The sequence below is a fragment of the Lepus europaeus genome, chromosome 12 (assembly GCF_033115175.1).
Source record: "Lepus europaeus isolate LE1 chromosome 12, mLepTim1.pri, whole genome shotgun sequence".
Taxonomy (NCBI): Eukaryota; Metazoa; Chordata; class Mammalia; order Lagomorpha; family Leporidae; genus Lepus; species Lepus europaeus.
Window position 1 is genome coordinate 20,898,233 of NC_084838.1, and position 26,210 is coordinate 20,924,442.

Consider the following 26,210-nt stretch of genomic DNA (forward strand, 5'->3'; position numbering starts at 1 on the left):
CAACTCATTTTTCGCCCCCAAAGGGAAAAACAAAATACATCTGGGTAACTGCAGAGGATTCCAATATTAGCAAAATGTGTCCAACGAAACGCAATTCCCTCCTACCACCCGCTGGGGATTGTGAGACCAGAGTCCCGAACGCGCGCGGATGCGGCAATGAGGGGGCGGGGCGCCGAGGGGGGGCGGGGTGCCGGGGGCGGGGCGCCGCGGCCCACGTGACCCCGCCCGGCCGAGGGCCCGGTGCGCGCCGGGAGCGCCTGCTGGAGCCGGCGTGCAGCGCGGCGTCCTTGCTGACCCGTTCTTTGCCAGCAGGTGAGTTGAGTTGGGGGCCCGGAGACTGGCGCCGGGCGGTGGGAGCGGGCTGCAGCCAAGGCCGCCCAGGAGCCCGGGCCCAGCGGCCTCAGGCCACTCTTCATCCGTTGGCCGCTGCGGAGACTGCGTTCACTCGGGGCTACCTGGACTTAGCGTCCGCCGAGCCCAGGGAGGGGGGTGAGCCGTGCGGGCCTGCAGCCCAGGGGCCCAGCCCCGGCTTCCAGAAGTGGGTTGGGAAGCTGAGCCCTTTGGTGTGGTCTGGGCCGCGCCTGTGACACCCTGAGCGACTTGGAGCAAGTCCCCGCCCCTCCGCCCCCCCCCCGCCTCCCCACGTCTGCCCACCTGCAGAACGAGGGGGTCTTTGGCTCGGCCTCCCTCCCTAAGTTGCAGTCGGACGGAAACTCATCTGGTTGGCGTTGTTTCTAACACTCGGCGCCAGATTCACCAGCCCCGGTCCGCTCTGAGCAGCACGTTGGCTGCCCCCTGACCCCGGCCCCTCAGGTTCAGCGGGCCGGCAGGGGCCTGTCTGGAACCAGCTCCGGCTGGGAAGGAAGCCGCAGCCAACTGCTGGACCCCAGGCTGGGAAACTTTCTTTGTGCATGGAGTCTAAAATCCCTCCACTGGGGCTCCTCCCAAGCCCGTGTCAGCCCCTCCAGGAAGGACCAAGAGGCTGGGGACAGCGCGGAGCCGGCTGCTCTCTCCGCTCTCTTGTCCTCACTGAAGTTTTTGTTTTTAATGTCGAAGCATTTAGAGCAAGGGAGTCCTGGCCTTCCCTGGACTCTGGAAGTTTGGGTTCTAGTCGTGGCTGTGCTGGGACTCATTTGTGACCCTAGGCAAGTACCTGCCTTTGTCTGGCTCAGTCTGCCCTGTTGAACAGTCAAGATGTTGTTCAGATGGCCTGTAATAGTCCCCTTATCTTTGACATTGCTAATAACAGTAATAGCAGTCATAATTGTTTCCTGTCTTGATCTACAAAGCGCCACGCCACCTGAGCTGGTCCCGCTCTACCCAGGACACTGGCCTCTGCCCTGCCTCAGGGCCTTTGCACTTGTTGTTTCCACTACCCACCTCTGCTTCCTGCAGATCCATTCCTTAGATCTCCACTGAAACTTCTTCACTTGCTTGGGAAATTCTCCAACAACAAAGACTGGATTGGGTCTCTGGATTTATATCCACACGGTGCCTTCTGACTTCATTAGTTTGCATAGTGCTTTGTGTAATAGCTGTGTCTCGTACTCTTGCTTGCCCGCGAATGCCATGAGGTTGGAAATCTCCCATTCCCCAGCATCTAGCTCATAAAGGGGCTCAGAAACGCGCTGTCGGGATGAATGAGTGGTCTCTTGTAGCCCCACATTTGAGAGGAGGTTAATGCCATTGTGTTCTTCTTCCATGAGACGGGTTCAGAGAGGGACCGTCCTGGGCTCACACAGCGGGCAGCACCACAGTCGGAACCTTCACTGGCTGTCTCTCATTCCAGGAAGACGTCCCCCAAGGGTTGCATGTCAGCCAGCAAGTCTGACCCCCGACGCCTGGAGAGCAGAGACTGGCAGGCCGTGGAGGAGTGCCACTGTCCAGCTTAGCTTGCTTGTGGCCCTTGGACTTGGCCTGCCCATGGCTCGCAGGCTGCAGATCCGGCTGCTGACGTGGGACGTGACGGACACACTGCTTAGACTGCGCCGCCCCTTGGGGGAAGAGTATGCCGCTAAGGCCCGAGCCCACGGGCTGAAGGTGGAGGCTGCAGCCCTGGGCCAAGCCTTCAGGCAGGCCCACAGGGCCCAGAGCCACAGCTTCCCCAACTACGGCCTGAGCCAGGGCCTCACCTCCCGCCGCTGGTGGCTGGACGTGGTCCTGCAGACCTTCCACCTGGCAGGTGTCCAGGATGCCCGGGCCGTGGCCCCCATTGCCGAGCAGCTGTATGAGGACTTTAGCAGCCCCTCCAACTGGCAGGTGTTGGAGGGGGCTGAGGCCGCCCTGAGGGGCTGCCGTCGGCGGGGTCTGAGGCTGGCGGTGGTCTCCAACTTTGACCGGCGGCTGGAGGCCGTCCTGGCGGGGCTGGGCCTGCGGGAGCACTTTGACTTTGTGTTGACCTCTGAGGCTGCTGGCTGGCCCAAGCCGGACCCCCGCATTTTCCAGGAGGCCTTGCGGCTGGGTCACGTGGAACCCGCAGCGGCAGCACACGTCGGGGACAGCTACCGCTGTGACTACCAGGGGGCGCGGGCTGTGGGCATGCACGGCTTCCTGGTGCTTGGCCCGGAGCCTCTGGAGCCTGCGGTCAGAGATGCTGTCCCTGAAGAACACATCCTCCCCTCTCTGTCCCATCTCCTGCCTGCCCTGGACCGCCTAGAGGGCTCCACCCCAGGGCTTTGAATGTGGTGAGGGCCATGGCCCTAGGCCACTGGAGACAAGCAGCACCTCCTTCCCCCCACTCCTGGACTCTGCCCCCTACAGCCTGTTCTGACTATAAACAGTGAGTGCTGGCTTTTAGCCCTGCCCGCTGCCTGGTCCGGGACTGTTTGCTCATTCTCTTTCACACCTGTGTCCCTTTCCACCAATCATTCCCCCTCACCTCCCCCGAGATTCACCCAGGGCCCAGCTAGCTTTGAAGAACTGGGCATCTCGGGCCAGCGCCGTGGCTTAACAGGCTAATCCTCCGCCTTGCAGCGCCGGCACACCGGGTTCTAGTCCCGGTCGGGGCGCCGGATTCTATCCCGGTTGCCCTCTTCCAGTCCAGCTCTCTGCTGTGGCCCGGGGAAGGCAGTGGCGGATGGCCCAAGTGCTTGGGCCCTGCACCCGCATGGGAGACCAGGAGAAGCACCTGGCTCCTGGCTTCGGATCAGCACGATGAGCCAGCGCAGCGGCCATTGGAGGGTGAACCAACGGCAAAAAGGAAGACCTTTCTCGCTGTCTCTCTCTCTCACTATCCACTCTGCCTGTCGAAAAAAAGAAAAACTGGGCATCTTCAAACTTCATTTTAGCAACAGGGTCCCTATGTCGGGGGAAGAGCTGAAATTCCAAACCCGAGACATGGCTTGAGTCAACACAGGAATCCCAACGGAGGCCTCTCCTGTAGCCCCTGCGACACCATCTCCCTGGATGTGAGGTCAGAGCTGCCTGAAAAACCAGGGTGCTAAAGCTGCGCTGTAGGGACCCCGTCCACAGCCCTCCAGTCTGAGCAGATCTGAGAAAGAACATGGCCCGGCACTGTTGACCTGGCCTGCCCTGTGTTTGCGTGTTCAGTTCATGATAGGCATACGTAACCCTCCAAACTACTAAGGCGCAAAAGTACGCCTCCCGCTTTGCAAATGAGAGAGTCAGGCTTCACTGCCAAGCTCCAACGCAGTGGAGGTCCTGAGAGAGCAGGGAAAGACATCCCCATCTTGGGGACAAAGACAAGCCCAGGGGGGCAGGAGGGGCAGGAGGGGGAACAATGAGAGGTTAAAGCCATGGGGTGGGTTTTTAAGATTTCATTTCTCTTCCTGCCAAGATAGTCACACACAGTGCATGTTCTGGTGCCTGCAGCCAGGGGGAGCCCTGGAGTGGACCCTGAACCACGGGCGTGGCAACGAGATGGGCAGAGGACATTCCTGCAGCAGGCCGCTGAACTGTGGACTGACGGCCACTGGGGGGAGGGGGACATGGAGGCCTTCGGGTGCCAGTTGGAAGAGCTTGACTTTGAGCCAGACCGCTGGGCCGTGGCTGCCCAGGCAAAGGCAGGGCTGATACATTCAGATGTCACCAGAACCCCTGTTTGTCTGCCTGGCGCCAAGGCCGGTGTCGCAACAATAATTCCTGAGCTTCCGGCAGTGAGGACGCTGGTCACAAGCTGTGTGGTCCCAGCTGCCAGGGCCTCCAAGGTCATTTCAACCCGAACAGTTGTTAACAGGTGTTCTTAGCCGGCGCCCCGGCTCACTAGGCTAATCCTCCGCCTTGCAGCGCTGGCACACCGGGTTCTAGTCCCGGTCGGGGCACCAATCCTGTCCTGGTTGCCCCTCTTCCAGGCCAGCTCTCTGCTATGGCCAGGGAGTGCAGTGGAGGATGGCCCAAGTGCTTGGGCCCTGCACCCCATGGGAGACCAGGAGAAGCACCTGGCTCCTGCCATCAGATCAGCGCGGTGCGTCGGCCGCAGCACACCGGCCGCAGCGGCCATTGGAGGGTAAACCAACGGCAAAGGAAGACCTTTCTCTCTGTCTCTCTCTCACTATCCACTCTGCCTGTCAAAAACAAAACAAAACAAACAAACAAACAAAAAAAAAAACAGATGTTCTTTATTTTTACTGTTTCTTGGAAAACAGAGTCAGAGATATCCTCCAGTCATTGGCTCACGGGCTAAATGCCCACAGTAGCTGGAGCTGGGCCAGGTCAGGGCCAGGGGCCTGGAACTCAATCCAGGGCTTCCACGTGGGAGGCAGTACTTGAGCCACCACCTGCTGCCTCCCAGGGTGTGCATTAGCAAGAAGCTGGAATGGGGAAGGAGCCAGGACTTGAACCCAGGCACTCCAGTACGGGGTGCGAGCATCCCAGGCCGGGTCTTAACCACTGCCCTTCAGTCGGAGTCCTGTGGGCTGCAGCTATGTGCCCAGAGTTTGAAATAACTTACTGACCAAACAAACATCAAGAGATTTCACATAAAAATCAGGAGTGTTTTCAGTTTTTCTCCAAGGATCTCTATTCCTGGCCATTCTGGGTGTGTGTTCCTGCGTGGCCAGAACTGACGGCTGTGGCTGTCTCCATCCTGTGCTGTCTCAGTCACTGACTGTTGACCCTCACCGTCTTATGTTGTGGCCTCCCCTGATTAAACAGTGGTTTCTCTCTCTTTTTTTTAAATTTATTTATTTGAAGGATTTAGTGACAGAGATCTTCTGTCTGCTGGTTCACTCCCCAAATGGCCACAAAACCCAGGTCTGGGCCAGGCTTACGCCAGGAGCCATGCACCCCATCCAAGTGTCCCACATGGGTGGCAGGGACCCACAGAGTTGAGCCATCCTCTGCTGCCTTCCCAGGTACATTAGCAGGAAGCTGGATTGGAAGCAGAGCAGCTGGGACCCGAAACTGCACTGTGGTACGGGATGCCGGTGTTGCAGGCCGTGGCCTAGCCTGCTGCTCCACAGTACCAGCCCCAAACGGTGGTTTACAAACTGCTGTGAGTCTCCCCCCAAAAAAAGAGTGGGGAGGACTCTGGCTCTCGTCCTCTTTGGGCCCAGGGGCCTGAAGCTGTAGGAGACAGTGCTTTTGATGACCTTATTCCAGGGTGCACAGCTCATGGAGGAAAACACAATGGACTTGCCCTTGGTACCTGTAAGGTCTCTGGGCTGTAGCTACATGGACCTGCCACCCTGAGAGAGAGTAGACGAGAATCAGGAAGACAGGGCCAGCACACCGTATATACCCAGTGACCAACAGCGTGGAAGAAACTTTCAATCGTTTGAAACCTTTAATGTCTGTGATTCCTAAGGCAGCCCTCGGCTCTGTCTGACCTGAAGCCCTCACCTCGGCTTCCACTGTCGGTGGGGACTCCACTCAGCTGCCAGGTCTGAGGCCCAGGCTGATGGCTCTCAGACCACCTGTTAATGGGACACTTTGGTCCTCCACCTCGGCAGAGGACGTGACCGCCAGGCCAGCCCTGTGTCCAGCTTGTCCTGTGAGCTACACAAACACCTGCTCTGCATGCCGTGTTATGAAAGAGGATGCAAAGCACAAAACTGGGCTGAAGAGGCCGGAGGCTTCTGCCAGAGAACCTCTTCTGCTCACTGACGCTGGGGCAGGGATTCACGGTGCTACCCCAGAGCCTACCGCATCCCCCAGTCACTGTGCAGCCCCATCCGTCCGTCCATCCACTCACCTCATTCTTCCTGCACTCTACACGCCTGGCACCATGCAGATGCCAGAGATAAAGTGGTCAGCAAAACAGCCTGGGAGAGGCAGGTGCATGGTGGCTTTGGAAGACTAAGACCCAGGAAGCAGCAGGTTCTCCCCAGGGACCCAGCACTTAAACACTGGGTCCAGTTGGGCCACATCCTCACCCCTCCCAGAGCTAACCAGTGGGCCTGGCCCTGTTTCCCTTAGCCACACACACACACCCATTTGGGAAAGAATGGTGTCCCGAAAGGGTGTGGCAAGGAGGAGCTGGCCTCCCTGTGGCCAGAGGTCAGTGCACGAGGGAGATGGTCTGGTCGGCCACCGCGAAGACAGGGAAGAGGGGTACGGGGAAGGCGGCACGGTGGGTGTAGAGCACAGTGCCCGACACCGGCTCGTAGAAGAGTAGCTCCTGCGCCTGCAGGTCCAGCAGCACGCCCAGCCGGGCCGGGCCCCGCAGCAGCCCCAGGGGCTCGTGCTGCCCGTTGTGGGAGAAGCGGAAGTCCTGGTCGTAGCGGGAGAAGACCCAGGAGAAGGTGTTGTGGCCCAGACGGCAGTCATTGCCAGAACCCTTGCGGGGCAGCTGGCCCGAGGCCACGCCCACCTTGTATGCGCAGCTGCTCTGCACGTTCACCACCCAGGCGTGGAGCCCGGCCTGGAAGGAGGTGGCAGCCATGGCATTGGGCCAGTGGTCAAAACGCTCCGGGCCGTCTGCACAGACCTTGGACTTCTTGGTGCTGAAGGTCAGGGTCCTTCGGTCATCTGACAGCTGCAGGAAGGGGCTGACAGTCCGCTCATCAATCCGTATGTCCTCTGTGCCTGCCGGAAAGAATTCTCCGAGTTGCCTGGGCCCACCCTCAACTCTAACCACTCACTGGTGCAGCGAGACCTGAGGCAGACCATGTACTTTCCCTGAGCCTCCATTTTCCCATCTGTAAAATGGAGCTCACACTAGTGCAGTGTAGACATGAAAATTAAACAAAATGATACATGTTATGTGCCTAGCATAGAATAAGTGCTCAGTACACTTATTGACCCTCACCTATAAACTCTGATAGAAATAAGACCCAGAGAGAAAGGACTAGCCCCAGACTACCCACTGAGTTGGTGGCAGGATCCAAATGAAGACCCGTCTTGTTGCTACATTTAGCAGTGGTCATACTGCTTTCTAGCTGGTCTTATCTGTGGCCTCCATACTCCTCCCAGGGATGGAGACCCTGGACGATCAGAGGCATAAGATAGACACTTGCCCGCAGTTAACTAAGTGGGGTGCTGATAAACCAGGCACCATCTGATGCCAGCAGCTAGTGTAAACAAGCTGAAGCTTGCTCTGAAAGTGTAAAACTAGGCAGGGGAGGGGTTAACATTGAGGGAAAAAAAAAATCAATGTGTTAACCCTGCCTTTCCATGACTTGTGCCAAGTCTGCCACATGGAAGCTTCCATGCAGCCTGGGAAAAGCCTGCTTCGAGAACCTCTGTACGTAGTGGGAATTCCCGGAGGCAGGAGACCGGGTCATGCTCACCTCTGCAGCCCTGGCGTGCAGCACAGGGCCAGGCCCACAGGCGGCCCAAGCCAACGATTGTTAAATGAAGGAGAGAGGGCGCTCCAGGCAGCTTCATTCTGGGTGCACAGCTGCTCCGGTTGGCCATCCATTACTACATCTTCTTAAAGAGAAACTCGAGGTTTCCCAGAAACAATCCTGAGCTGTCCCAGGAAGGCAGGACGTGAAGAGGATGTGATTTACAGGGACGAGGTTTAGCCTAGACCCAGCCTCAGCAGCTCGCTGTGGACAGGGGAAGGGCGCGGCCCAGCTGCGCAGGCTGCGGCCAGCATCACTGGCTGCTTACGCTGCCATCCCTGCAGCACAGGTGCCCGGTGGCACCCAGCAGCAAACCCCACACAGACAGACAGACAGACAGACAGAAGCCCGCTTGCTCCTCATGGAGCGAGGCTCTGGCAGCTCCTAACCTGAGAGGGAGCCAAGAACGGCCGTCGCCCAGAGTTGGGTCAGTAGTGGGCTCTCGGTGCACTTCTCGTTGAAGTTTAACTTCTCTGAGTCCTGGGGATCCAAAATGCCCTCTGCTTCCTCCGACCTTATGCAGGGGGGAGGGGGAAACAGAGTCAGGAAGGTTCTAGAAATATATCTGTATCATTAAATATGGAAATGTAGTTAATGATATTTCATATATTTAAAATTAAAACAACAAAAGAACCAAAAAGGGGCCAGTGTTGTGGCACAGCAAGTTAAGCAGCTTCTTACAACACTAGCATCCCATATTGGAATGCTACACAAATCCCAGCTCTGCACTTCTGATCCTGCACCTGGAAGGCAGGGGAAGCTGGCCCAAGACTTGTGTCCCTGCCACCCATGTGGGAGACCCGAATGGAGTTCCTCACTCTATTGTGGTTCTTTGGGGGAGTGAACCAGCGGATGGAAGATTTCTTTTTTTTTAAAAAAAGATTTATTGTATTTATTTGCAAAGCAGAGTTATGAGGTACTGGGGAGGGACATAGAGATCTTCCATCTGCTGGTTCACTCCCCAAATGGCTGCAACAGCCAGGGCTGGCCAGGTCAAAGCCAGGAGCCAGGAGTTTCATCTAAGTCTCCCACATGGGTGCAGCAGCCCAAGCACCTGGGCCATCCTCTGCTGCTTTCCCAGGTACACTAGCAGGGAGCTGGATGGGAAGTGGAGCAGCTGGGAACTGGAGGGGAACTGGAACAGGCACCCATATGGGAGCCGGTGTCACAGGCTGTGGCCTTGCCCACTATACCACAACACTGGCCCCTAAATGAAAGATTTCAATATATATCTCTCTCTCTCTCTCAAATAAATAAGTAAATCTTAAAAATAAAAAAGAAGCCAGCGCCGCGGCTCACTAGGCTAATCCTCCGCCTTGCGGCGCCGGCACACCGGGTTCTAGTCCCGGTCGGGGCACCGATCCTGTCCCGGTTGCCCCTCTTCCAGGCCAGCTCTCTGCTGTGGCCCGGGAGTGCAGTGGCGGATGGCCCAAGTGCTTGGGCCCTGCACCCCAAGGGAAACCAGGAGAAGCACCTGGCTCCTGCCTTTGTATCAGCGCAGTGTGCTGGCTACAGCGCACTGGCCGCAGCGGCCATTGGAGGGTGAACCAACGGCAAAAGGAGGACCTTTCTCTCTGTCTCTCTCTCTCACTGTCCACTCTGCCTGTCAAAATAAAAAATAAAAAATAAAAAAGAACAAAAACAGGTAATGGCAAAGCCCCACTTTGCCCTCTATCCCTTTGAGATTTCATTTCATATCAAGGAAAAAATTATGCTGCATGGTGCCTGTGCTCTGTCCTGTGTTTATTCTGTTTTTACATGCAGGCAGGACTTGATTCCAGCTCTGCTTTTCGACTGAGGGCCTTCTCTGAATCTCTGCTCTCTCCTGTCAGATGGGATAACTGCCGCCTCCCCCCAGGTTATAGCAAATTTTAGTTGCAATTCCATAGAGCAAACAGCAAGCCCAGGGCCTGGCTGCCGGGCCAGTGGCAATTCTGCCCTCCTAGGCATCCTGTGTTCTCAACTGGCCTCACCCACAAAACCCAGTCCCCAACTGTGGATTCAGAGATGGAGAGAGTTTGGGGGAGCAAAGTGCTAAGACTAATTTGTGGCTGGGGTGATGGCTGATGGGCCCTTCCTGGGGGGTGGCCCCCCCAGGGTCACACCTCTGCATGTTAAGAGCAGAGGAGTAGCTCTACCTGCTGACCAAACCAAGGGAACATTACTGCTGCAACAGTTCTTGCAGAGAGGCGAACTGTTTCCCCGGGCACGATGGTGGAGTGAGGAGACTGGCACAGGGAGCTCCAGGGGGCTCCCAGAGGCCCAGGTCCCGGTCCCGGCTCTGCTCCGTCCTACCTGAGGGACACTGGCGAGTTGCTGCTCCCCTCAGAGCACGGCGCCTCCTGCTTTAATACTGGCACCAAGCTGGCACCACGACTCAATAGGCTAATCCTCCACCTGCAGTGCCAGCACACTGGGTTCTAGTCCTGGTTGGGGTGCCGGATTCTGTCCCGGTTGCTCCTCTTCCAGGCCAGCTCTCTGCTATGGCCTGGGAGTGCAGTGGAGGATGGCCCAAGTGCTTGGGCCCTGCACCTGCATGGGAGACCAGGAGAAGCACCTGGCTCCTAGCTTCGGATCAGCGTGGTGCGCCAGCCACAGTGCGCCAGCCACAGCAGCCATTGGAGAGTGAACCAACAGGAAAGGGGAGACCTTTCTCTCTGTCTCTCTCTCTCACTGTCCACTCTGCCTGTCAAAAAAAAAAAACAAAAAACTGGCACCAAGTACACCCCTCCCTGTAAAGTGTCTGTCTGCTTGGCTGGATTCAGGCTGGTGAGGGACACAGGAATGCCCACCTTCCCTTTTAGCTCAAGCCCACTTTAGCAGCCCATGCATGGGATTGGCTGCCAACCCGGTGTCACCCTGGTGGAAAAGGATTTTATTATGTTCTCTTCCTCTCTGTATTTAAAAGGCAAAGAGATCTTCCATCTCCTGGTTCACTTCCCAGTGTCCACCACTGTGGTGTCTGGGCCAGGCCAAAGCCAGGAGCCAAGAACTCAATCTGGGTCTCCCATATGGGGAGCAGCAATTCAGATACTTGAGCCATCACTGCCACTTCCCCTTTTTTTAAATTTTTATTTATTTATTTTTTTGACAGGCAGAGTGGACAGTGAGAGAGAGAGAGACAGAGAGAAAGGTCTTCCTTTGCCGTTGGTTCACCCTCCAATGGCCGCTGCGGCCAGTGCGCTGTAGCCAGCACACTGCGCTGATCCAAAGGCAGGAGCCAGGTGCTTCTCCTGGTTTCCCTTGGGGTGCAGGGCCCAAGCACTTGGGCCATCCGCCACTGCACTCCCGGGCCATAGCAGAGAGCTGGCCTGGAAGAGGGGCAACCGGGACAGAATCCGGCGCCCCGACCGGGACTAGAACCCGGTGTGCCGGCGCCACAAGGCAGAGGATTAGCCTGTTGAGCCATGGCGCTGGCCTTCAACTGCCACTTCCCAAGGTGCGCCTTAGCAGGAAGTTGGAATTGGAAGTGAAGCCAGGATTTGAACCTAGGCAGTCTGATATGAGATGCGGGCATCCCATGTAATATCTTAATCATGGCACCGAACGACCACCCCACCATAGAGTTCTGCAGCTCCCTGCCATGGGTCCTGAAAAGGAGCTTTCTCACCGCCTCTAACCCCAATGAAAGCTTTGAGATCGGGCAGCAGTACTGAGTACACTCTGTCTCCCCAGATCTCATGACTGCCCACAAATGAATCCAAGGACAGAAGGTGGGGCATGTCCCCTGATGGAGGCAAGCTCTTTGTAAGGCTGTCACCAACTGTCCCAGCTTGGGGGGAATGAGGTGAACAGGGCTAGGAGCAGGCTCAGGAACAAAGGCACTTTATGATGAGGACAAGAGAGAGTCTGTTGGGATCTTCTCAAAGCACAGTGAAGCCCCAGCCAACGGGAGGGGAGGAAAGAGGAGCCAGTGTCGGCAGAGCCAAGTGTTCATCCTGGGCACATCTGAGACCGAATGTAGACACCAGGCTCTGCAAGAACCAGCTGGGCTGGCCACTCCAGGGTGCAGAAGAGAAAACCCATGATCCTGCACGAGTGGGAATGAAGTGGGGTCCACATACAGCAGGGCTGCGGCTGGGATCAGGGTGCCCTGTCTGTAGCAGGATCTGTTGCCTTGTGGGTTGGAGCTGAGCCCAGCTGTGGACGTGGAAACAACACCAGGGCCGACAAAGGCATTTATCGGGGTTCCACAGCAATGAGCATATGCACCCTCAGCCTACGGGCACAAGAAACTAGAGACAAGTCTTGAACTGGACTCAGATTTGCCGAGAGTGGTACGGGCTTAGCAATTCTCAAACAACTTTGTGTGTAGTGTTCGATGCAGCAAACGAATTATATATCTGTGCTTACTGGGAGCCAGAGTTATCACTGTAAAAATAGAAAAATACAAGTCTGGGGCCGGCACTGTGGTGTAGCAGGTAAAGCCGCCGCCTGCAATGCCTGCATCCCATGTGGGCGCCGGTTCGAGTCCCGGCTGCTCTATTTCCTGTCCGGCTCTCTGCTATAGCCTGGGAAACCAGTGGAAGATGGCCCGAGTCCTTGGGCCCCTGCAGCCATGTGGGAGACCTGGAAGAAGCTCCTGGCTCCTGGCTTCGGATTGGCTCAGTTCCAACTGTTGTGGCCATTTGGGGAGTGAACTAGCGGAAGGAAGACCTTTCTCTCTCTCTGCCTCTCCTCTCTCTGTGTAACTCTGACTTTCAAGTAAATAAATAAATCTTTTAAAAAAATAAAATAAAGTGACTACACAATTAAGAAAGAAAGAGAGAAAGAGAGAAAGAAAGAGAGAGAGAGAGAGAAAGAAAGAAAAGAAAGAAAGAAAGTCTGGAATGGGGGAAAGCAAAGGAAAAGCCCTCTGGTGTTTGACTGGAATTTTAAGTTGTAATACAAGCTCATGCATAAGAAAGTCACACACACACACACACACACACACTTCCTAGCCCTGAGTCCACCAAGAAGGCCTGAGTGCAATGCACATTAGTAGCAACGGGCACTTATATTATCCAGGTCCTGGCTTCCATACATCATTCCCGATTAAAAGGAACCAAGAGCCCTGGAGAAATAGCTGATTCCAGGGCTAGGGCAGGAAAACAATGAGCTGGACCTGGGATATCTTTGTGTATAATAAAGTAAGGAAGTGCCCAAAGAATGACGGGGACCTGCTCAAGGGATACATGATCCAGCTGGAAGTGTCTGGCCAAATCTGGGACAGTCTGAACACCAAAATTACTGATGGCAGCCATAGCTTACAATGCACTGAGTAAAATAAGGACCCACGAGTCTATATTGATGCCAAATAAATGAATGAACAAGCAAGCGAATAAACAAATGAATGATTCAGGCAGGAATTATAAATGGAAGCTAACCCTATTGAGTGAACGTTTAAAGGAGAAGAGGGTATACACACCAGGATGTATCTGCTCACAAACTGTCCATTCCTTGCCAGAGGAGAAATATAACTTTATAATGGAGAAGTCTGGTAGACACTACTTTGTTCAAGTGATCGGAATTAACATCCATAAGGGGCTAGAGTGATATCCTGGGCCACTAGAGGCTCCCAGATGGGAGAGATTGAGGACACCTTACTCACGAGGTATTCCTACCAAAAATGTCTAACCTAAATCCAATCATGAGCTGCCATCAGACAAACTCAAAATGAGGGACAGCCTGGAAAACTGGCCTTGTCTCCTTAAAAATATTAACAACAACCAAAAAAGCTCAGGAACAATTCCAGATTCAGAAAGACCAGATGAATGAGGAAAAACCAAAACAAAAAAGCACCGGCAAGATCTTTGTGAGCGTAACTGGCAACATCTAGCTGTTAGATATTCGTGTCATATCAATATTAAAGCTCTTGAATTTTGTGCTACAGTTACATAGGAGGATGTCTTTGTTCCTAGGGGATACATGCTAAAGTATTTAAGGATGAAAGTTTGTGCTGGGGCCAGCGCTGTGGCATAGCAGGTTAAGCCATTGTCCGCAGTGCTGGCATCCCATGTGGGTGTTGGTTCAAGTCCTGGCTGCTCTAATTCTGATCCGGCTCCCTGTTAATGCACCTAGGAAAGCAGTGGAAGATGGCCCAAGTGCTGGGGACCCCACACCCAGGTGAGAGACCCAGATAAAAGGTTCTTGGCTCCTGGCTTCAGCCTGGACCAGAGAGACCCAAATAAAAGGTTCTTGGCTCCTGGCTTCAGCCTGGACCAGCCCTGGCCATTGCAGCCACTTGGGAAGTGCCCACCACTTGAAACACCTGCATCCCACATCACTGTTCCTGGGTTCAAGTCCAAGCTACACCACTTCCGATCCAGCTTCTTGCTAATGTGTACCCTGGGAGGCAACAGGTGATGGCTCGAGTAGTTAGGGCCCTGCCACCCACACAGGAGCCCTGGACTGAGTTCCTGGCTTCAGCTTGGCCCAGCCTTGGCTGTTGCAGGCATTTAGAGGAATAAACCAGATCTCTCTCCATCTGTCTCTCTGCCTTTCAAATAAAATGAAAATACATTTTTAATGAAAAATTTGAGTGGTCACAGAGACTTAAGTTTCATAGCTGATTTCATCAGAAAGAGGGGAAGTGAAGAGGAGGAGACAGTACTGGGGCAGGTGGCAGGTGGTTGGGGCTTAGCCCAGCCCCCTCGCCTCTGAGCCTCAGCAATCTCATCTGTAGATGGCAGTGATAAAACCCTGAGACAAGTGACTATGTCTTTAAATAGGTTCATGTTTAAGAAAGCCTAGGACAAGCCTCCGGTAGTGAGTAATTATGTCCCGACCTCCCCCATGGGGCTAGCACAGCTCTCCAAGCCAGGGACAGGAGGACCCCTGTCCATCAGGCCAGGCCCCAGAGAAACCACACACTGCCTGCCCTGAGATTTCTCCCAGCAGCACTGAGGGCCGATCAGCTATGAGGAGGCCAGAGGGGCTCCATGACTGCCCGAGCAAATCGCCTTTCAAGAGAAGGGCCGTACTCACCTCTCAAAGATGTCCTGCTCCTTCTCCTGGGAGGAAAAAACAGAAAGTCAGGTTTGGCCCAGAATCCAGCAGGTAGGAAAGACTAAAAACATCTCAAGGGCTCCATCTGGACTTAGATCTAGAGTTAAAACTTCCACTCTTCTGTGAGAGCCAGCTTAAAGCTTTGTAGCTCATTCTTCATACACACACACACACACACAAAACACCTCCATAACACACACACACAACACCTTCATAACACATACACCCCTCCATAACACACACACAACACCTCCATAACTCACACACCTCCATAAAACACAAACACAACACTTCCATAACATACACACACAACACCTCCATAACACACATACATACATACACTTCCATAACACACACACACCTCCGTAACACACACACCCCTCCATAATACACACACCTCCATAACACATACACACTACCTCCATAACACACCTCCCCACACACCTCCATAACACACACATACCCCTCCATAACACACCCCACACACACATTCATAACACACACATCTCCATAACACACACACCCCTCCATAACATACACAAACACTTCCATAACACACACACACCTCCATAACACACACACAATACCTCCATAACACACCCCTCCATAACACACAAACACCTCCATAACACACACACATATACACACACCTCTGTAACACATATACCTCCATAACACACAAATACCTCCATAACACACACCCCTACACAACACCTCCATAACACACACACCTCCATAACACACACACCCCTCCATAACACACACACTTCCGTAACACACAAATACAACACCTCCATAACACACACCTCCATAACACATACAAACACACACAACATCTCTATAACATACAACACCTCCATAACACACACAAACACTTCCATCACACACACACACACACACCCCTCCACAACACACCTGCCCCAGTGTCAGGGACAGCATGTACTCTAGACACGGAAGCTGGATGACTAAGTGAACGCATAATCTAGGGCACTCATGGAAACTGCCCTACTTGACAAGGCAGTGGGATGGCTTGGTTGTTTCACATGCTCCTGCCTCTGCCTGGCATTTTATAGTCCCCTCAATACTGGAGGCATCCACAGATCTGTACAGAAGACCTGGAGGGGGCTGGCACTGTGGCATAGTAGGCTAAGCCAACGCCTGTGGTACTGGCATCCCATATGGGCGCTGGTTTGTGTCCTGGCTGCTCCTCTTCCGATCCAGCTCTCTGCTGTGGCCTGGGAAAGAAGATGGCCAAAATGCTTGGGCCCCTGCACCTGCATTAGAGACCCGGAAGAAGCTCCTGCTTCAGATGGGCCAGGCCCAGCTCTGGCCATTGCGGCCATTTGGGGAGTGAACCAGTAGATGGAAGATCCTTCTGTCTCCCTCTCTCTGTCTGTAACTCTGCCTCGCAAATAAACAAATAAATATTTTAAAAAATAAAAAAGAAGAAGATCTTGAAAGGCTGTGCACTGGGCAGCCCTGGCTGGTAGGACTAAGGATGAGCCCGGCATTGTCACATTGGAGCTGTCGCCAGCAGCCCTGAGCACGCTGTTCCTGCCTGCTCCTGAACCCCTTCCACCTCCCCACTGCCTTTAACAGAGCTACTCTTAGCTTTCAGTATCAGCTTCTAAGCCACTTCATCCAGGAAGCTCTCCTGAACCCTCCTCCCTACAGTGTAGACTGCAGGATCCTCAGCTCAGAGAGATTTCCTATGCCCAGCACACAGCCTTCCTCATCCTAACTCCCAGGCAATGTGTTTGCCTTGTTCGTAAGGTTGGGAAGCGGCTAGCATCTGTATCCTGTAACTCCACCCCTTAGCGCAATGCTTAGGACCTAAGAGGCACTCAGTAAAGTCTGCTCACTAGTGGAAGAATATCATTATTGGCTGCCCCAAAAGATCACATACTTCTTATTTGCCTGCGTTATGTTATAGAAGAAACTACATGATAATTGGTAACTCGTGGTAAGGGAGATTTTGTTGGGCACCATCACGATAAGTACATGACCACTGCAACAGGGTCTTGCAGTTGGGGACAGACATTTGGGCTCAGCTCTGAAAACAGAATAGGCAAAAGGGAATTAACTAATAGCTAAGGAGCAGGTGGCAGGGGGGAGACGGTGGCTGTGGATGGCAATTACTGTCAGGGGCAAGGGAGATTCTAGCTAAGCTGACCTAGCAGGATTCTTGCTGAAGACAGGCGGAGGAGGTCAGACATCTGATTTGGTAGCAGCTGAGGAACCAGAGCGGATAAGGAGGGAGATCAGATACTGAGGATAGGGGTTCTGGCCAAACTGACTCAGCAGAGTTATTTGCTAAAACTGGATTTGGCAAGGAAGTGCACAGATGGTACGGTCTAAAAAAAAGGTTCAATGAGAAGTTTGGCCAAGTAAAGAACTTTTGTCACTTGTCCCTGCTGCAAATGCCTATTTCCACCCAGCTCCTACCATAGACACGGTCAATGTTTTCAAACGTGCGTGGCGTCTGGCCAGCTGGGCAAGCCCACCCCCGTGCCTGACTTACAAGCAGCTGCAGGTCATCCAGCTGGGTGAGCATGCCCACCAGGCTGCTGCGGATGGCGTCAAGCTTCTGCAGGGCCTCGGCCCAGTGGACTCGCTGTGTCAGGATGCTCTGGTGGGCCCGCTCCTCCTCACCATGCACCTGTTCCAGTAACCGCTGCTCCTCGCTCTCGCACAGGCTCCTCACCAGGCTCAACCGCTGGATAACCAGTTCCCTCGCTGCGCTGGCCATGCTCTGACAAGGGATAAAATGAGGAGTTGAGTCCAGGCAAAGCCCTAGTCAGCATCGGGAGGATCTGAAATCGGTGGAGAGGAGTGCCGGGGTTGATTAGCGATGTCTACCACAGGTATAGTCAGGGAAGGGGAGGTGTTACAGCACTTAAACCATACTTTGACATCCTGCCCTAAGACTTCCCAAATATGGTTTAGGATGTAAAATATTTGAGATCTAGGCAGCCAGGCCACATCAATCATGGAGCCATGGTCACAGAATGGAAGAGCTGGGCAGAGCTTAGAGAACTACTAGAATCACCTGCTTATTTCACCATTGGGAAAACCAAGACCAAGGCCCCAAGGTCAGAGGCTCACAGAACTGTTGGGCAGAAGGGCCTCAAAAGTCATCCCATCAGCAGGATCCACACCAACAGCGGTCCAATGGATATTTCACCATGTTCGAGAACCAAAAACTCATTATTTCTAACACTGTTCATTCAAAAGGGTTCCATGGTAGGAACAGAAGGGGCCTACAATCAATTCCCAGCCAATGAGAAATTAATGAGCATTTTCTTCTAACTCCTAGAATAGTGCCTGGCATATGGTCAAGTTCTCAGCTTCCGAGAGAATGGGATGTTTCTTCCGACTTAGCCAAAAATCTCTTGGTAGTCCCCATGTGACAGTGGCTCAGTGGCAGAGCTGGGACGAGAGCCCAATCCTTGCCTTTCCATCTAGCACTATTCCACTACATCAGATGCCAACTAGCAATGAATTCTCCCCCAAAACATCTGTCATAGAAGCCACCTGTACTTGTACTCTTGGCAAACGAGATGGTAGAACCGCCTTCTTCACGTCAGAAAGTCAGGGATAGCTACCCACCCTCCCCGTGTCCTGTCCCTGAGGACTGCTTTCTACAGTTCAGGGAGCAGTCGACTCTGCTTCACAGAAGAAATGAGACCATGACTGGCCCTATGCAGAGGAAGGAGTAGGTAAGTAAATGGCAAGTGGACTGGCTTGGGTCCAAACCACTCTCGTCTCCTGTCTAGATTCTTACAGTGGCTTCCTCACTGGTCTCCCTGCTACTTTTGCTGCCTATGTCACTTCTCAACATAGCATGTACTCTGCTCAAACATCTCCAGTGGCTTTCCACCATACTCAACAGAAAAGGCCACGTCCCTTCATGGCCAACGAGTGTACAACCCAGCTCCCTACTCTCCTAGGCCTTCTCAGCTATTTACTCTGCCTCAACCTCACAGGCCTCCTGGCTGCTCCTTCAACATGCCAGGCCCACCCCCACCTTAGGGCACTTGCCATTCCCTTTTTCTGGAATAGTTTTCCCCTAGATATGTGGTCCATCTCCCAAGTCTTTGTGCAGAAATCAACCTTAATGAGCTCATCCCTGATTGCAGTCATGTAATTGCAACCCCAGTTCTCAACATGCGCTGTTCCCCATGGAGCACCCGCTGACACTCTGTGTTTTATTTGTTATTATCTCTCTTCCTTGAGAGGCTTTATGAAAACAAGGCCTTTCGTATGTTTTTTTAAAAATTTATTTATTTATTTGAAAGGCAGAGTTACAGAGAGGTAGAAGCAGAGGCAGAGAGAGGTCTTCCATCTGCTGGTTCACTCCCCAAATGGCTGCAATGGCCAGAGCTGGGTTAATCTAAAGCCAGGAGCCAGGATCTTCTTCCGAGTCTCCCACACAGGAGCAGGAACCCAAGGACTTGGGCCATCTTCTGCTGCTTTCCCAGGCACATTAGCAGGGAGCCGGCTTGGATGTAGAACAGCCAGGACTCGAACTGGCACCCTTATGGGATGCCAGCACCACAGGCAGTGGCCTTGCCTGCTACGCCAGAGTGCCTGCCCCTTTCATGTTCCGGTCACTGTGGAAAGCTTGGCCCATAGGACAACAGTGCCTGGTGTGTGATAGGTGCTCAAGAAGGATCTGTTAAATCAATAAATGATGCAATGCTGGAAGTTTTCCCCTGAGAGTCAATATCTGCTACAGAAGCTTCTATTTGGCATTGTATAAGGTCATAGCCAGTCCAGTAAGACAAGAAAATCAACAGAAGGGAGGAAGGGGGGCGGGGGGAGGTGAGAGATATCATCAAGCAGAGTGAAGCTGAGATGGACACAGAATGGCTGCCTGGACACCTAACAACTTTCTGGTTCCTGGTTCAACTGGGTTCTGTTTCGTGTAATTAAAAGAACTTGGACTAAGTCAATGCCAAGCTCACTCCATGTACTATGCGGGAAGGACAGAGAGCTTGCGCAGAATTAAGTGAAGACCTATGGGGCCTGTGTTGTGGCATAGTCGGTTAAGCCACTGCCTGCAATGCCAGCATCCCTTATGGGTACCAGTTCAAGCTCCAACTCCTCCACTTCCAATCTTGCTCCCTGCTTATGCACCTGGGAAAGCAGCAGAAGATGGCCCAAGTGCTTGGACCTCTGCACCCATGTGGGAGACCCAGATGGATATCCAGACTCTTGGCTTTGGCCTGGCCCAGCCCCAGCCATTGCATAACATTAGAGGAGTGAACCAGTAGATGGGAGATCTCTTTCTCTCTCTCTCTCTCTCTCTCTAACTCTGCCTTTCAAATAAATAAATCTTTCTTTGAAAAAAAAAAGGGAAGTAAAGACAAAGTAGTGGCAATAAGTCCACCAAATAAAGATCAGAGTGGGATGCAGCAGAAGGAGCGCTGGCCTGGGCGTTAGAAGCTCTGGATCACAGAACGGACTGCCAGGAGGCTGTGGGATCTTGCGCAAGTCAATCTCTCTAGGACCCATTTCCCATCTGTAAACGGGGATATTACTGCCACCTACTGCACAGGCTTGTCATAAAGCACAAGAATGCTACTACCTTTCCTAACCCAATACACATACCCAAGAAAGTCATTTCCTGGTAGAGTCTTCGTACCCAGTATGAGTCTAGGAAGAGGCTCACTTGAAGAGATGGGAGCTTTGCTAGTTGCACAATGAGTCTGTGAGGTTGAGAAGGGACCCTGGACTTGTTCAGGCCCCTAGAGGGCTGGGATCTGATCCTGGGAGGGCGTCTACAATAGAGGGGAAAGAGGAACTACCGGGGCCAGCGCTGTAGCACAGTGGGTTAAAGCCCTGGCCTGCAGTGCCAGCATCCCATATGGACACCAGTTCGAGTCCTGGCTGCTCCACTTCTGATTCAGCTCCCTGCTAATGCACCTGGGAAAGCAGCGGAGGATGGCCCAAGTGCTTGGGCCCCTGCACCCACACAGGAGACCTGGAAGAAGCTCCTGGCTCCTGGGTTTGGCCTCAGATCAGCTCAGGTCCGGCTGTTGTAGCCATGTCAGGGGAGTGAACCAGTGATGGATGACCTCTCTCTCTCTTTTTTTTTTTGACAGGCAGAGTTAGATAGTGAAAGAGAAAGACAGAGAGAAAGGTCTTCCTTCCGTTGGTTCACCCCCGTTGGCCGATCTGAAGCCAGGAGCCAGGTGCTTCTTCCTGTTCTCCCATGTGGGTGCAGGGCCCAAACACCTGGGCCATCCTCCACTGCCTTCCTGGGCCACAGCAGAGAGCTGGACTGGAAAGGAGCAACCGGGACAGAACTGGCGTCCCAACTGGGACTAGAACTTGGGGTGCCAGCACCACAGGTGGAGGATTAGCCTAGTGAGCCGCAGCGCCAGCCTACCTCTCTCTCTTTCTACCTCTCTCTGTAACTCTTTCAAATAAATAAAATAAATCTTAAAAAAAAAAAAAAGAAGAAGAAGAAGAGGAATTACCACTGCTCTCTGGTTCTTCCCCGGCAGGACCTCGGCCACATACTTGGTTATGCCAGCACTCTGTAACTGCAGCCGCTCGCACTGGTCCACGATCTTGTTCTGCAACACAAACAACACTCGTGGTGTCTTGATCCATGTATACGAGCCATCCCCTCCATTCCAATGATTCCTTCCTTTATCCCGCCTGAGCCACCCACTCCCGTGGTCATAACCCAGAGTTCAGCACTACCTAAAACGGTTCCAGGTCCGAAGTCTTCATTGCAAGGATCGCACAACCTTGCAGCTCAGCATCTCCTGGGGTCACACACATTGGCTGTCTAGCACCCCCTTTGGAGCCTTCACTTCCTTCCTTACCCTGAGGACCCACGGCCCATCAATAAAACTATTTCCTTGCGGCCAGCGCCACAGCTCAACAGGCTAATCCTCTGCCTGCGGTGCCAGCACACCGGGTTCTAGTCCCGGTCGGGGCGCCGGATTCTGTCCCGGTTGCCCCTCTTCCAGGCCAGCTCTCTGCTGTGGCCAGGGAGTGCAGTGGAGGATGGCCCAAGTGCTTGGGCCCTGCACCCGCATGGGAGACCAGGAAGAAGAACCTGGCTCCTGGCTTCGGATCAGTGCGGTGCACCGGCCGCAGTGGCCATTGGAGGGTGAACCAACGGCAAAAAGGAAGACCTTTCTCTCTCTCTCACTGTCCACTCTGCCTGTTGAAAAAAAAAACCTACTTCCTTGCGTACACTGTCAACCTTCCTTCCCTTCCAGCTCCCTGACTCTCCCCACCCACACAGGAGCAGAAGCGGGCTCCCCAACCTGCTCTCCCTGAGTCACCCCATTCATCACACAGCGCCACCCGTCATCGACTTGTTACCCAGAACCAAACCTCAGGAGATTCTCTCCAGCCTCACCTACGGGCAAGTCCTATCAGCCGCATCTTCACAGTGTCCACTTCTGGACACACACACACACACACACGGGCAGCTACAGCTGCTTTTGGTAAGGAAATTGAATCAGGTCATGCCCCTTGCTCCGCACCCTCCAGTGCCTTCCCAATCCACGCACAGTGAGATGAAGTTTCTTGCCGTAGGCATTAAAGTCTCCCTGATTCTCCAGCCTCACCTCCTGCCATTCTCCACACTGACCCTCTCCTTGTTCCTTAAATACACCTGCCTTGTTCTGACTCAGCCTGAGCACCTGTTCCTTCTGTCTCCATATGTGCGTGTGTGCACGTATGCTATATCTTGCTGCTTTACTCTATCCGGTTGTCACCTCTCCAGAGAGGCCTTCCCTAGCCATCCTCACCCCCCTTACTCTTTCACTTTGCTTTATTTGCCCTCCCTTGTGCTTCTGGCTCTCTGACTACACCTGAGATGTTTGCTCTCTGCTGTGTCTCTGCCCACTGCTGGAGCACCATGACTTTGACTTGTTCTCTATGACCTAGTGCTCAGAAAAAGCACTCCTGCACACAGAAGGCCCTGAATAAACATTTGTTGAATGAATGGACAGCCACCGCCATGGCTATAAGAGGTTCAGCCGTTCACAGCTCCCAGGGCTGCTGGTGGCCCCGTGCAGGAGCGCAGTGGACAGTTTCAGAAAAAAGGCAACTCAGCGACCTCTTCCAGGAAACCCCCCCTAAATCCTTACCCATCTCCTCCCTGCTCCCCGACAAGCAGGAATGAGCTTTACACATCACAGGTCCAAATCCAAAGTCACGGAGGTGAATGGAAGCTGCGAGAGCTGCGACTGCTCTCTGTGAGAGTCCCGGTTAAGAGAGCAGTTGAGCCGGTGCGGTTTTGCTCCCGCTCAGTAACAGTCTTGCCCTGGGGTGAAATAGCTGTGCTGGCTGGAGGGATGGGAAGGCGTGCAGAGAGATAGGATCTCCTCGAAACGAGGCAGGGGGGCAACACTCAGCATAGGCGATAACGTGCCTAGGGCCTCAGTGGGGCTGGGGCAGGCTCCCAGGAGTGCATTCCAGAACGAGCACCAGGCCTGATACCCTGCGCCCCTCACACGGCTCAGCTCTGGCCTCCACGGCTGCCCTTGGTTGCTTTCATGAGATTCTCAGTCCCATCAGCACCACTTCCTCCCTCCGACCACGGGAGCCACTAGGGGGCTTCCTCGTGCCCAGGCAATGACGGCCAGCCCAGCGCCTGAGCAGTAGGGATGCTGGAGGTGTCACTGCCTTGTTCTGGGCCTCAGTTTCCTGATCTGTAAAATGAGACAGGCAGGACCTCCTTCCAAGGTTTCATGATGTGCGAGGTTTCTATCCATGAGGCAAGCTGATTATACCACGCTGTCCAAGCTTCTGTTCATAATGACTGTTATTGATAGTAATAATGACAGGTAGGACCAACCAGGAGCTTCTTGGTGTCACCGATAACTGAGCCCCTCCTGACTCCAGCACCCTGTAAGGTGTGCTTATTACAGACAGGTAGGTGCACCTGCAGTCCCACCCCCACCCCCACGCCAACCCCGGGGCAAAGGCCCCCAAGCACACAGCAGGGCTGAACTCCAGGGTGCGGTTGGAAGAATGAAGCCATTTCATCAAATTACAAGGAAATCCCCAGAGGACACAGCTAGAGGAAGCCCGAGGGGGTGACCTGGACTGTCCAACTTCCGCAGTTCCCTTGGAAGGTGACCAGCCAGCACTAGCTCCAAGTGGAGGTGGGAGGGAAACCCTGAGTGACAGGAGACCTCCTGCTGCCTCCCACCCTCTCCGTGTATCCAGTGGAGCACAGTGCAGGCCAGTAGTGCAAAGAAAACAGCTCGCCTTGCCAGGAAGCAGGAGCGGAGGGGGCGGAGGGGTGAGGAGGGGCGGGTTCTACCAGGACTCAGCTTCCACGCGGGCGGGCAGGAGCTGGAGCATACCTTGCACTGAGCACCTGGAGCACTGGGTCTTTTACTGCCCCAGGCTACCCCAGCTCCCTCAGCGATCTGGGGATCCACCACTACGTGACCATTTTACCCATTATCTCACAGCGCTAATAGATAGCTGCTATTATTATCATTCTTATCCCCAAACACTGAAACCAAGGCGCCACAGCGTCACGTGACCCGCGGGGCGGCCAGAAGGGACAGGGATTCGAACTCAGGGTCGGCCTATCTCCAGAGGCCACACCCTCAACCGCCCAGTTCCACGGCCAAGGCCACTGAGCCGGCGCCAGGCTCCCAGGTCCCCGGCGGCCCCCGCCTGGCGCGTCGCCTCGGTTCCGAGCCCCCAGCCTTGCCGCACCCGCGCTCGCTCACCCGCAGCTCCTCGGCGCGCTCCTCGGCTGGACGGATGCGGTGCCCCTGGCAGCGGCCGCCCACCCCCGCGCAGGCGGCGCACACGGGCCGCCGCTCGGAGCCGCAGAACCAGTTCAGAGCCTGGCCGTGCTCGGGGCAGAGCGGCCCCGGCTCGGCCCCGGGCCCGGGTCCCGGCCCTGGTCCCGGCCCCGGCCCCGGCGCCAGCCCCGCACCCTCCGCGGACATGGCTGAGAGCCCGGCGCCGCTCGCTCCACCTGTCGCAGGTGGCTGCTGGGCGGGGCTTCCTTGACCCCGCCCCCGGGCCCCGCCCGAGGGCGCCCTCGCGCCCAGGCCCCGCGCTCGCCGACACCCAGCCCCGCACCCCGGACCCGAACCGGCCACGATCCCGCCCGCTTCATCGGTCTTTTGGATTCTTCAATGAATTAAACCGCATAGCACGCGCGTTTGTTTTATAACAAGCACAAAGCACCAAATACTGTGACCGTAGGAAACTTTATTGAGCACTTATTAAGCGCCAGACTTTGTACGCTTCCCGCATTCTCACAGCAGCTCCGCACCCACGAGTAGTCGGAGGCTAGCGCGGGCGTGAGGCTGCCCGGGCACAACTCCCACTCAGCCAGCCCAGGGCTGAGCACCCCCCACCCCGGGGGCCTCAGGTGTCAGGTGTGAGGAGTGGGAGTGAGCACTCAGGACTAAGCGAGGCAGAATCAGAATCTGACCGTGGCCGCAACAGCTAAGTGGCTGCAGATAGTAGAGTAAAGTGTTCTTATGATCCCATTGTTATGGAAGTAATTAACCAGTTACTAACTCATAGCAGAGACACTGAAACCCAAGCAATTTGATTGAATTTTACTATGATTAATAATTTTTAATTGCATACTGAAATGAGAAACGTCTGTGTGGGGCCGAGTGTCCCCAAGCTATTTGCATCCAGATGGCTCAAATCTGAATATCTGGATTTTTAAAAACCAATATTGAAAACAGCGATGTATATTAATTTTAAGAAAGTAGACCATGCACACAAGCTCTTGGCTCCAGCCCAGGCAGAGCAACCACTAGCCTGAATCCAAGGTGTTTTAGGGACTTTCCCACCAGCAGCCCCTGTACCCGGCTGAGCCCAGACTGAGCCCTCTGCTGGGCAGCCAGTCCCAGCCATCCGGGCCGGGGGGAACGCACTGCTCCCCAGCCCGGAACTCTGTCTCTTGGCACAGAGCTGAGCAGAAAACTTAGCCAAAGGGGGAAGGGTCCAGGGCCTGAGTGTTGGAGAATGTTCGGAGTCCATCAGAACTGGACACAAAATCTGCGACTCGTGGGGACGCAGGCACGTCGACCCCAAAGCTCCTCTAAGTCACAGTGGACCCCTTCCCTTCTCAGCGCCTTAAGGGGTAAGAGCAGCCGGCAGCTCCGGAGCTACCCAGGGCAGTGCTGAGTGATGCCATCATCCAGTGAGGACACATTGTCACTCCATATAGACAAATATTGCCCCGTGTGATAGAACACAGCGTGTGATAGATGTCCGTTCCATGCCAGCTACACCACTGACAGCTACGGAACCTTTGTCAGGTCTCTTAATCCCTCTTCGCCTCAGTTTTCTCATCTCTCAAATGGGGTCAGGGGTGTACGTTGTGGCACAGCGGGTTAAGCGCTGCTTGGGACCCCCGCGTCCTGTATCAGGGTCTGGTTCTGGCTACTCTGCACTTCCAATCCAGCTCCTGGGAGGCAGCAGAAGATGACCCACAAACTTGCGCTCCTGCCA

The 26,210-nt window shown here is 54.3% G+C and overlaps 2 protein-coding genes across 3 annotated transcripts; one reads left to right on the forward strand and one right to left on the reverse strand.

Annotated features, from left to right (window-relative positions):
• Positions 1-234: 234 nt before the first annotated feature.
• HDHD3 (haloacid dehalogenase like hydrolase domain containing 3) lies at positions 235-5,109 on the forward strand. 2 transcript variants are annotated; one of them, XM_062207728.1, is made up of 2 exons: positions 235-312; positions 1,790-5,109. In XM_062207728.1, the coding sequence occupies exon 2, from the start codon at positions 1,924-1,926 to the stop codon at positions 2,677-2,679; it is 756 nt and encodes a 251-aa protein (XP_062063712.1). In that variant the 5' UTR covers positions 235-312; positions 1,790-1,923; the 3' UTR covers positions 2,680-5,109. The 2 variants fall into 2 exon arrangements, with proteins under 2 accessions (XP_062063712.1, XP_062063713.1); XM_062207729.1 differs by having other exon boundaries at positions 267-312; positions 1,794-5,109.
• Positions 5,110-14,707: 9,598 nt separating this feature from the next.
• Positions 14,708-24,679, reverse strand: BSPRY (B-box and SPRY domain containing). Its single transcript, XM_062206923.1, has 4 exons — positions 24,455-24,679; positions 21,218-21,316; positions 17,254-17,484; positions 14,708-14,737 (listed from the first exon to the last, which is right to left on the reverse strand). The coding sequence occupies exons 1-4, from the start codon at positions 24,677-24,679 to the stop codon at positions 14,708-14,710; spliced, it is 585 nt and encodes a 194-aa protein (XP_062062907.1).
• Between the last annotated feature and the right edge of the window lie 1,531 nt (positions 24,680-26,210).

Excerpts from the sequence above, each read along its gene's own strand:
- HDHD3 (XM_062207728.1), top strand. The coding sequence starts at position 1,924 with ATGGCTCGCAGGCTGCAGATCCGGCTGCTGACGTGGGACGTGACGGAC.
- BSPRY (XM_062206923.1), bottom strand. The coding sequence starts at position 24,679 with ATGTCCGCGGAGGGTGCGGGGCTGGCGCCGGGGCCGGGGCCGGGACCA. Across the intron at positions 17,485-21,217 it reads GGAAGAACCAGAGAGCAGTG|AGCATGGCCAGCGCAGCGAG; the intron begins GTAATTCCTCTT and ends ATCCCTTGTCAG. Across the intron at positions 14,738-17,253 it reads TGGATGACCTGCAGCTGCTT|GAGAAGGAGCAGGACATCTT; the intron begins GTAAGTCAGGCA and ends TTTTCCTCCCAG.